Source organism: Pteropus alecto, unplaced genomic scaffold (assembly GCF_000325575.1).
Source record: "Pteropus alecto unplaced genomic scaffold, ASM32557v1 scaffold98, whole genome shotgun sequence".
Classification (NCBI taxonomy): domain Eukaryota; kingdom Metazoa; phylum Chordata; class Mammalia; order Chiroptera; family Pteropodidae; genus Pteropus; species Pteropus alecto.
In genome coordinates, this window is record NW_006443570.1 from 9,704,321 (window position 1) to 9,716,733 (window position 12,413).

The following is a 12,413-nucleotide window of genomic DNA, read 5'->3' on the forward strand; positions in this document are numbered from 1 at the left end:
ATGCTAGTCTCAGCGGACCTGAAGGTAGGGCACTGGGAAACCCACTCCAAATGCATACCCCACGCAAATTCTGATCCACATATGGATGCATTTACTTATAAACATTAGATGTTCCAGTTCTACAAACTTCATATTCTATTCAGACACTCTTCCTCATAGCTGATTTGAAAAGCTCTCTCCAGAATGACAAGAACAGTTGTCCAAGACTGGGAAGAGTCACTTATTTCTTGGTAATTAACATAGCAAATGGCGACACTTTCCAAAACAGCACAATGAATCAGTAGAAGTATCTGGCAAAGAACTGAAATGCAAACATGTCATTATAGTTACTGCAGACATGCCATATCACTTGGAAAGAACAATATAAAAACACTCTGGTTCTATTTATAAACAGAGTATGACATTGTGATGTAACAGATCGGTATTCAAATATTTACTAGAAGACAATGTATTCTAACATGACAGAGTAATTGGAAATTGGGTAATATGTTCCAGTAAGCTATAAAACTTTTTAAAAAATATTTTTACAAAAGGCCTTAATGTGTTTTTATAGACTTATGTTATATGGTATGGTACATAATAAGAGAAAAGGACCCAGACAGGCTTGTCTGAGTTACGATCAGGAAAGCGCTGATATCGCCAGTGAATGTAAGCTCTGCATTGTGTTGTAATTGAAGTGTCTCATTACCAGAACAGTGAACTGTATTATGTGGCACAATCTGCTCTTTTCCTACCACACTAAGTTTATTCCTGTCAGGTTCCTGATTTCTTAATATATTTTCAATTTTCTCCCTCATCCCCAAAGTCTCCTATTTTATATAGTCGTCAGAACCTTCCAAACATCTATGAGAAAAACTCATTCTTTCCAAAAACCTTGGCATCATGTCCAGTGTTCACTTGGGCTGCAATTTAGCATTAGCAATTTTCTAATGTATCATAAAGTCATCAGCTCAAGCTGGCCTCTGATGTAATAGGGCTCAAGCTAAAACAGCCAGGTCCATTTCATCTCCCCTTGCATTGATGGCAGTATTAACACTCATTAGAATGAATTAGCATGTTCAGGGCCAGGTAGTAATTCAGCCACCCAGGAGTCTTAAGCAAGTAACGTTGTTCATCTTATCATGAGTACTTCAGATGCATTTATCCAACTAGGAGAACAAACTCATAATGGCCTTTGGGAATCCATGAGAGCAGTGTTTATCTCAGTGAGCCCAGATACCGGGGACATCACAGACAGTCCAAGGGCCACTTGGCATTCGTCTCCTCAAACATTTCCAGATTTCTCAATAAAAGCCCTTTCCTCGTCCATCCTACCTGACGTAATCATGCCTCCAGTCACAATGCCTCACGACATTTAATGAGTGTCTCCTACGTACCCAGACTGGTGCTTTACTTACATTATTTCTTTGAAACTTCAAATAACCTAAAAAAGATTCAAAAGCTCACTTACAAAGAAGAAACCTGAGGCAAAGAGAAATTAAGTCACGGTTCCTGCCCACAAGGACCAGAGTCTGCAGAAGGCACCTATGCCAATTCCTGGCCTCCGCAGTGGACCACAACTAAGCCACCCTGCACAGACTCCCACCAAGCTCTGCCTCTCCTTCCCAAAACAAAGAAACAAACACGCCCACCGTATAAGGAAATGGACATGATATGGCGGGTCATGGGACTAGGTTACAGTCCTGGCTATGCCACTGACAAGCTGAGTACATAGAAATAGGTTTCAGTCTTCGGAGAGGTAAAATGGAGAAGGATACCTGGGAGATGATGGGAAGCAGGAAGGATCAGAAAATCTCTGAGGCCTCCTTCTTCCTAGGGAATCCTCTGATAGGGCAAGAAATGACATTTCCATACTTACTACTCAGGGAGTTAACTTTCCATCAATGAATTCCCTTTTTAAGTTATTACTTTATATAACACCTTCCATGAGCCCTCATAGTCCTCTCATTGAATCCTCGCAAAAATACTGCAAGATAGATACTACGCTCGTTTCTCATAGTGTGGAGTAGAGACCCCGGCAGTGTAAGTAACTTGCTTTACAGACACTGAGCGAGGAATTGGAAGAGGCAGGATTCACACTCGGGTTTATCTGAGTCCAGAACTTGTGTTCTTCCTGTGCTATACTACTTGGCCTTGGATGGACCACTGTGGAAGGCTTTTACCTAACTTTAACTGTATGGCTTCTGCTTAAGTTTCTAAACAAAGGAGATTCCATATTTTAAAATAAATCTGGAAGGAGGGAGGGAATTTGAAACTAATTCAACTAGAATTTAAGCCTCTGATACACTCGTGAACTAACTGGCTTTTCTAGGAAAGAATGGCTAGCATTTTTAGAGAAAGCATTTCAACCAAGAAGTGCCTGAAGTTGTTGCTTTTGAAAGGTTCAGAAAGTAAAACTGGGGGAAAGAAAATAGAGGGAAGAAGGGATGGACTATGAAATGACTGACCGACCTGCTAAAAAAAAAAAAAAAAAAAAATCCAGAGTTGGAGACAGCAGAATTACAGTCTTGACATTAGTCCCATACGGGTTATTACTCTTGATATCATTATTGCCAAATGGAATGAAAATAGAAGGGGGAGAAAAATCTCCGTGGGTATTGCAATTTAAATTTGCCATGTAAGCTAATACTGTATATTTAGAGACTGAGCAGACAGGGTGGTTGGTGGCTCAGAGTATGTGCAGGAGTTGCTGTGCCAGCTAACCAAAGCAGACATTCATTAGAGCAAAATGTAGATTTCCATTTCTTGGCATCTGACATGGGCTCTTTCCTTGGAAAGAAATGTCAATTTGGCCAAAAGTGTGAAACCTACAATAAAAGCATTGGGACTGTGGATTTCATCTAGTCTGCACATTCCCACCCCTTTCTTTCCTACTGTGGAAATCCAGTTGAGACTTGGGGTCCTGGGTGGAGAGGTGGCAGGGGAACTGATTAGGACACAAGATGCTGAAAAGGAGGGTAAAGAGCTGGGGGAGGGGAAACTGGACTCCCAAGTTCCCCATTTTCTTTTGGCTTTCAGTTACCATTTTCTCTTACCCTAAAACTTCCCAACACAAGAAATCAACCACAATTACTGTTTTGCACAGCACCCCGAACAATGGCAGCTTCCAAACCCTTGGCATTGCCTGCTCGCTGTGCAAGTGCTGGGTGCTTATCCATGGAGTCTGTGGGTAGCATGAGCAAAACTCGGCTCCTGAGGCAAGGCAGGGAAGAGGCCTCCCCTGCTTTAAAATTTCACTGTTTGTTTCTTTTGTTCAATAGACTGGAAAGACTATGACGACAGAGAGCCCAGGCACAAGGGACAGAGTGAAGTTTTGGAAGGTCTGCTGCAGCAGGTCCGAGCCCTTCATCAGCATTACAGTTGCCGGGGTAAGGATAAAAATCTGCGCTGGGCCATCAACTGAGGTCTCGGTGGCGCCGGTAATTTTAGCAGTTTCCTAACTGGGTCATACCTTCTCATTCATCAGGGAGAGAGAGATATTAATATTTGTACATCTGGAATCACTTTACAGTACTATCTTGTTTTAACCCTTCAAAAGAGACTTTTCTCTCCTTCCTCCCCTTCCTCGCTTTCTCTCTCACCCTCTCTCTATATGAACAGTTTGAAAATAAACACAAGAAAAACAGCAGCTGCCATTGGTTCCCTTCCCTTTGAATTATCCCTTCCCAAAACTCCTCAGTGTGCTGGGTCTTTGGGATATTCACCCTAAAACTTTTCCCCTCCAAAGAAAATTCTGTGAGCATCCCTAAGGAAGCTCAACAAATTATAATAGCAACAATAATATTAAACCTTTATGTACATTCACAGTAAAGTTTACATACAATTTCACATATAATATCTCCTTTTCATCCTCATTTTCGCAATTATCACTGAGGCTAAGTGAGTTGACCAAGGTCACAATGCCAAGAAAAGACAGAATCAAGATACCAACCTAGGTTTTGTCTTCAAATCCAGTCTTCTCACCATACCTCATTTTGTCTCCCATCCTTACATTAGGACTGGGCCCTGGACTTTAATCTCACCCTGCATTTTAATCTTCCCCTGTACTACTGCTCGAGAAAAAGTAGAACATACTTTCTCTAGACCTAGGCAACTATGCTCAGAAAAATCTGAGAAGCTTTTGAAAGCTTCTCTTTTACTTGGGCTGTTCAAATGGGACAGGGTCGGGTTTCTGATCTGTGTAATGATTCGTGGAACAGGCACTTAGTTTTATTTGGAGAATTAAAGCCTCCATAAAGTTTTCATTTTCCACGCTCCTTCATCCATCCGATCGCCAACTGCATTGCATTCTCTAGATTCAGAGCACTGCTGGACCAGCGAGGTAAGAAATCTATGGTTAAAACTAAGAGATGCTAGCTGAATTTTGACTAGGTGAAAAACATCATACTTAACATTAGCAAAAAGTTGTTCCCAATTACTGTAAACTATGGCAACAAAGTCCTTTAGAAATTTCGGCTATAGCTAGAAAAAAGGACAAGTGTTTGCAAGATAATATGTTCTACTAATGAGTGGCTCATTAGGAGATGTAAATTTTTGCTCTACTTATCTGCATGGAAGAAACCTAAGAAGGAAACCCAAGTGGGATTTCATTCCAAGATATCCGGGAAAACTTTACTCAGACCAGGGCCTTCGACATTCCACACCAACAAAGGTGCACTCGGTTCTGTTATCCAGGGTCCATTTACTAGACCAGGTATCACCTAGAAGAACATTATTTTCTCGCAAATACTTGTCCTCATTTCTAGCTATAGCTTTGTCGTCATACAGTAATTGGGAACAACTTTTTGCTAAAGTAAGTATGATTACCTTCACACCTACTCAAAACTCAGCTACTATCTCTTAGTTTCAACCATAGATTTCTTGCCTCACTGCCTTTGTCCTTTCCTGCCTCTCCTTCATTCCCCTGCCCACTGGTTCCTGTATGGCAGGTAAATATAATAAAGCAATTGGATAGATAATTTTTGAAATTCATAAGCCATATTGTGTTTGGTCTTTATCAGAGGGGTAAGCTAAAACTACTCATGAGAATGAGGGATTATTTTTTTTTATATTATCTGAGGATTTAGATGCTCTCCCCATTACTATTGGATTACTATCCAATAATCAAGAAATGATTGTCTAGACAGTCCAATTTTTCTATGGTTTCCATTCAACTTTCATCATGTACATGCTCCCCCCCCCTCCACCGCCCCAGGGATGTAAATATACATACAATATAAGGAAAGATTTAAGTAAGACATCAGGTAGAACTTCCCAAAAAGGAGGAATATTTTTTATATTGAAATGTGCTCTGGACACATAAACAGTACCCGAAATGTGTTCCAAAGAACAGTAAGTCCTATAGGATGTTCAGTTAAAAAGTCTCTGGTCAAGTAAGTTTAGAAAATGGTGCATTATATATTCCTCCCTTAAAAGAGTAAAATAGACATTAAAATGTTAAAGACTCTAATAAAGAGACATTTTAAATTTGGTTAAGCAAGCCTTTTCCAAATTTATTTGGCCATTGTAAAACATTTTTCAGATAATTAGTGTTCCAAGACACAAACTTTGGGAAATGTTGACTTATAATATGCCAGGATGAAAGAAATGACCTCACAAAAAATGATTCTAAAATAAGTTAACATAAATATCTTTAATTCTAAAATAATAAATGATGGATCATTTAGTACTGCATATAAAAACTATAAATCTGTTATTTAAAATACTCAATTGAGATACTACGTGGTTTACTGGAGAGAGAAACCTTTAAAAATTTTATAAATATAAAAAAATAATTTCAAGTCCTAGTTCTACCACTTACTAGTCATGTGTCCTTGAGAAAAGCATTTAACCTGTGAGTCATACCTTGCCTATCAGAAAATATCTATAAAATAGTATTTATCTTTCAAGATTGTTATGAGAATAAAATTAGGTTATGTATTAAACTCAACTGGCATAATATAGGCAATTTGCAAATTCTAGCTTATTTTTCTTCCATTATTCTTTCAGATGAAGAATGGGGTATTCTTCATCCTCAGTACTTTACTGATATGTTCCAGGATCAAAGTATAATCATTGACTCCATTGTCTTGACCTGGAGTACTCAATAAATACACAGCATATTTCAAATGCAGACATAATAATAAAACGTCTCTCTCCTACCAAAGCCCTACATGGGAGTTACCAAAACGCACATTAATTTCTGTATTTTGGCTACAGCTATCTGCATGTTCAGTACTGGGAAGAAAATTCAGTGGAGATGTTGAGCAGCCTTTATTGTTCGTAAGGTAAATGCCCTGACATTCATAACGAACTGTAAAGAAGCCAATTGTGTTCATCAAAGCAGTAACCAATAGAAGTGAATTTCACTAACATCCATTTTTCAACTGGCAAACATTAATTAAAACACTGCCTATTATGTGTCAGGTGCTAGACATACCAGTATGAATAAAATAAACTCCCTATGCTCCAGGCACTTAAAAGCTAAAGACCTACTGCATTCAGAGTCCAGAAAATGAACAATTGATCCTGAATTAAGCAGAGGCAGAAAAGAAGCCACAGTTTTTAGGATAAATGTGAGTTAAGACTTTGTATCAGTCAACCTGGGTGATATCATTCTGCACTAATCAAATGTCCCCCAAAATATTTATTTCTCCCATATGCTGTATCTACCACTGGTCAGCTGAGATTGTCTTTCTATGTTGTCATCATCCTTTTTCTAGAAATATTTGCCAGCACCCATGGGAAAAAGAAAAGAAATTCCTGAAGGTCTGTCTCATATGGGGAAGGCTTTATATATAATTTACACTCAAAACTCATTGGGCAAAAATAGTCACAGGGCCCCACCCAACCACAAGGGCTTCAAGAAGTGAAATTCTACCATGTGCCCAAAGTGAAGGAGACATGGAATGTTTAACATTTGCACGGGCTTCCCAACTGGTAGTAGCATTTCATATTTTTCTCTTTTTATTTTGTAGTCTAATCTGTTTAGCTTAATTTTCATTTTTATTTAAGTTATATGTGATTATAGTCTGAAGCTAGACTACCTGGGGTCAAATCCAGGCTGGACATTTACTAGTTGTATCACCTTAAGCAAGTTGCCTACCCTTTCTATACCTCACTTTGCTCGCCTGTAAAATGCAGATTAGAATTATATATACCTGTCAGCCATTGTTAATGGTTGAATGGTTTAAAATAAGTGAAGCACTTAAAAGAGTTTTATTATTTAAAAAAAGCAATTTCTTCCATTCTCCATTTTCTACCCCGCAAAGGCTCAATTCTCTCAGCCAATTCTTTAGATATTTTCTCTATATCTCTAAATACAATGTTTATATTGCTAATTCTTTATTTTTTTTGATTATAAGCATTATCTCACTAAGGAAGATAATGATTTTCTTTTTTACCCTATCTACCCTCTTATATGCACATACATTTCCTACCCCCTTATCTTCACAATATATTCATAATATTAAAGGTCAATATCTGTTACATTATAATGATCATGTAAATTCTATTATTTTTCTTTCCTGGATAACTTTTTGTCTTCCCTACAGTTAATCATCTTTTATTGTATTTTCTTATTTTTCTGTGTGGTTTTAACTAATTAATCCCAAACCTATTCTCCAATTGTATTGATTTTCTCTCAATACAATCAGGTACATTAGTATTGTTTCAACTGCATCTTGTTAAAGAAACTTCTCATGGAGCCCTCTGACCTTCAACCTGGGCTGGTTACTGGCTGCTTCCTGTCTGGTGCACAGCTGTCACCCTAGGGTCTCCTTTCACCACCATATTGAAGACTCTTCTTCTCACTCCCCAGTATTAGATTTCTTCTTTTTCATCCCATGTCTTCCTTTTTCTTGGGTTAGTCTCTCATTTTTTTGGTGGAGCCTTTCTTCTAGTAGCTTCTCGAGAGGATACCTGGGAGCTAATTTCTGGACACACTGAATGTCTAAAGATGCATTTACTCTACTTAACACTTATTTAAGGGTTTGGATAAGTATAGAATTCTCCGTTGAAATAGTTCTCCTTCCGACTTTGAAGGCATTTCTTCATTGTCTTCAAGCTCTCAGTGCTGAGAAGTCTGATGGTATTCTGATTCCAAAAGTTTTATATGAAACATTTTTTTCTACTACTTTTGAAGGTTTTAAGTTTTCTTTTTAACATCTGTATTCTAAAATTTCACTGTTATGTGCCTTCATGTGGCTCTATTTTTGTTCGCTATGCTACATACTTGACAAGATAGAAATATATACCCTTCAATTACAAAATATTTTCTTAAATTATTTCTTTAATTATTTCTTTCCCTTCTTTACTCTGCTCTAGTACAAAAACTCTTATTCAAACGTTGAACCTCATAGACTAGCCCTTTTCTTTTTTCTTCCCCACCCCGCTCCTGCTTTCCATCTTCATGTCTTTTTGCTCTACTTATCTGGAAATTTTCCCAACTTTATTTTCTAGGTTTTCTATTGAGTTTTTCAGACTTCGATAATGTATATTTTAATCGTGAGTGCTTGCTTTTGTTCTCTAAATGTTTCTCTTACAGACTGCTATCTTTTTTTACAAGACCACAATGTCTTTTTTTCATCTCTCAGGCTATTATTAATGATAGGTTTTGTTTCATTTTATATTTTCTTTTCTCAGCATAGTCTCTCCTCTAAATTGCCTTTTGTTTGTTTTTGGCCTTTCTTGTTACTTGCTTTTCACAACAGTCTGGTGATCCTTGGATGTTTGCTCAGATTTAAGAGAAAGGAACTAAATAGCTGTTGAGAAGCTCTGAACACATGGACGGGGCACTTTATTTACAGGCTTCATTGTCAGATGATCTGGCATGGCCTTATCTTTAGGAAAGCAATGAAGCCAATGTCAGAATCTTTAGGTGTATTCTCTTAGTCCAGTCAGAGTTTCCAGAGAAGTTTCTTCCAGAGTCCTGCCTAGAGGGTATAAGTGTTTGAGTACCAGTGTTCCAAGAGCCCAATGAGGAAATATTCTATATGGAAACTTTCATTTAATTAACCTGAGTACATGCCACCTCTTCCCCTTATTTTTAACTGTACCCATGTCTCCTACTCCAGAGATGTTTTTATATTCTCCAGAGGATAAGCCACAAGCTTTCTTCTAGAGTGCGGGAGGGATATTTGTCCACCTCTGCTGAGTAGGGGAGGATACATAGAAGTTTAACTGCTTTTTAAACAGACTTCAATACATCCCCCCAATTTTAGCTCCACATTCACTCCCCACTTTCAACAGTATATGGTGCCCAAGGGGTGAGTCAGGTTACTTCTCAGCTTTCTCCACTGCTGGCTTAGGATTCATCTTCCTCAAGTCTGCTAAATCCATCTGTCCATCTGCTTTCCAGCTACCAAAATTCACTTGCTTTTGTCTCCTTTTCCATCTCTTTGTCTTTAAAGATTTATGTCTTTGACTTTATAGATTTTTAAAAAAATCTTTTTAGTGAAGTTTTGGGAGAGAGTGGTATGTAATGAATATGTTCAATATGCTGTCTTTAACCGGAAGTCCCAGCAGCATAATTTTCAAGCAGGATATGACCAGCCAAATTCATGTTCAAGTCAGAAAAAAATGCTTTTACTTTGTTCTGCCAGGAACAACCATTACCAGCACAAGCTTAAAGCTGGCAAGAATGCTTGTGTCAGTCAGCTCATTCACAACTGCTCCTGTAATATCATGGGCAGAGCCACACTTGGCCTGAGCCATGGGCTATCACATGGGAGTCCATGCCTAACAGAACTGATCTGGACCAGTTCTCATCCCGTGACATGTCTATCGGGAGCTTCATGATGACCCCAACAACCTCAGCTTCCCTTCATTGCATTTAAGATGAGAACAGAAATCAGTGATCATCTACTTCAGCTCCATGGAGCACTGTTTTATCAGAAAGAGCTCCAGGTTGTAAACAGAAGAGTTGAACAGATGCAATGGATGATTTTCTCACCACTATAAGCCACAGGACCTTGCACATAGTAGTGTCCCAATAAATACTTACTCAGTGAAAAAATGTCTCAGTTTCTCCAGGTACTGGATTTTTTTTTTTTTATCTTAGATGATCCACTTAATCTTTCTGTCTCAGTTTCTTCTTCTGAATAATAAAGATCGTAATCATACCTATGCCTAAAACTATTTTTGTAAGCCAACAAATACACTGGAAAAAACTTTCCCAGAATTCTACCAGTGGTGTACTAAAGAGGCAGGATGAAATAGGTGAAGTTTTCTTCTTTTTTTCTGTTCTCCAGATTTTCTGTAATGTGCTTATATCAATTTCATAATTTAAAGAATTAATGAAATATGTAGAGTAATAAGAAGAGATTTGCCAGCATGGAGAAGTGTATAAATATTAAAAGGCAATGTGGGGAGATGCGGGGAGGGCAACAGAATTGATTCCATTTCTTTTTATCCCATTTTATAATAAATCACTGTTATGTAGAAGATAAACAAAACACCTAAGTAGTTTCCCTGAAGTTATAAATGTCACTTATCTCTAACATTTTTGAGGAGTTAACCACTGGCATATCAAGATACAAAAGCTTCTTGTAGGAACGAATGTGCTGACTCCCTACGTGAAACTGAGGAAGTGACACTGAGGGGACAGGGGAGAGAAAGGGAAGAAGGCGCTGGGAGTGTTGTTCTGCCAAGGGAATTTATACAGTATTTTTTCTGTGTTCCAGAAAGTTCTAAATTACAAACCACGGGCCGCAAGCAGTCAGTCTCAAGGAGCCTGAAACACCTATTCCATTCCTCAAACAAGTTTGTGAAGACCTTGAAACGGTGAGTCCTATGTAGTTTTTCCAGGAAGTCTTAACTTCTCAGGAATCAGCTGTTTTTGGTTCTGAGTGGTAACTTGGTAGAAAATGTTTTTGTTATTAAAAGAATATGAAATTCATACCTCTCATTCCCCTTTACCTTGTTCGCCCATCCCTCCACCCCCACTCCCCACTCCTCTGGTAGCTATTAATTGATCTCTGTTTCTGTGAGTCTGTTGCTGTTTTTGTTTTGTTTTTTTAAATTCCATGTATAAGTGAGATCGCACAGTATTTGTCCTTCTATGTCTGACTTATTTCACTTAGCATACCTTCTAGGTCTCATGTTGTTGCAAATGGCAAGATTTCATTTCTTTTATAGCTGAGTAATAGTACAGCATAGAAAATATAATCAATAGTATCATAATAACTTTGTATGGTAACAGACGGTTACTAAATTTATCATGGTGATCATTTCATAAATTACACAAATGTTGAATAACTATGTTATATATACCTGAAACTCATATAATACTGTATGCTAACTATAATTTTAAAATTTTAGATAAATAAATGTATATCACATTTAAAAATATGAAGTTCACTTTCTCCTGAGAATTTAAACAAGATGGTAATTTCTCTGAGTTCTAGTTTAGTAAACTTTTCATACATAGCAAGAATATGCTCCTGGTTCTATTGTGAATTATCTTTTTCATGTCCAAAAATATTTTTTTTCCATGATTCAGGCTTGGTAGAGGAAGGCGGTTGAGGACAATTTTTATTTTCCTTTTTCTTTTTAGGGGACTCTACATAGCTGTTATATTTTATTACAAAGACAACATGTTAGTCACCAATGAAGATCAAATACCGATTGTTGAAATAGATGACTCTCACACCAGTTCCATTACACAAGATTTTCTGTGGTTCACAAAGGTATACTGAGTTCTGATTTCATTTTCATCCACTTTGCACCAATGTTACTGCATATAAATCTCTTGAAACCTTAGTTGAGGGGTCTACAGTGATCAAAGTTTTGGGGTGGGAGTAAATTATCTCAAAGGTTTCTTTCAGCCCTGAGATGTCCTATGTCATACAAAATGCCAAATATCGTCTATGCTATATTTTCAAAGCGAAGAAGCTTGCATCCTGTCAGATTATGTCTTCACTACTCTGAGTTATGGGATCATGTGGCAAAGACTAAAATGTGGATCTGACTGTTTCATTAACATTCAGATCTTTTTCCAATTGGACAGAGATCAAAAAGTTGTTTCGCATGTATCTGAAAATGGACTGGAGAACAAACATGAGGGGTCAGGTTTCCTTCTCCCTGCTGTGCTTTGATGCCACAACCTAAATCATGTACTGGCTTGGACGATGATATGACCTCGTGACTTCTTTTGCAGCTGTCTTGTATGTGGGAAGATATAAGGTGGTTGAGGCAAAGCGTACCTATCTCCATGTCCTCATCCACAGTACTGCAAACTCGGCAGAAGATGCTTGCAGCGACAGCCCAGCTACAGGTGAGGGGCCAGGTTTCAACCCAGACCTCCACAAAAATTTGAGAAAAACTTGAGCAGTTCAGTCCCAACCCCACTTGGAAAGGAAAGGGTGGGCTCCTTCCTCTTTCAGATCCCTAGACACATGAAGGCTTCTCAGACAGTTTGAGCTGCACACCTGCTC

General features: G+C 38.1%; 1 protein-coding gene across 1 annotated transcript in view; it reads left to right on the forward strand.

Moving 5' to 3' along the window:
* Positions 1 to 12,413, forward strand: part of ANKFN1 (ankyrin repeat and fibronectin type III domain containing 1) — a 330,895-nt gene that overhangs the window by 297,454 nt on the left and 21,028 nt on the right. Inside the window, exons 10-13 of the mRNA XM_015599115.1 lie at positions 3,261 to 3,368; positions 10,662 to 10,761; positions 11,534 to 11,666; positions 12,137 to 12,253. Coding sequence (XP_015454601.1) covers positions 3,261 to 3,368; positions 10,662 to 10,761; positions 11,534 to 11,666; positions 12,137 to 12,253 — 458 coding nt within the window. The remainder of the gene's footprint in view (positions 1 to 3,260; positions 3,369 to 10,661; positions 10,762 to 11,533; positions 11,667 to 12,136; positions 12,254 to 12,413) is intronic.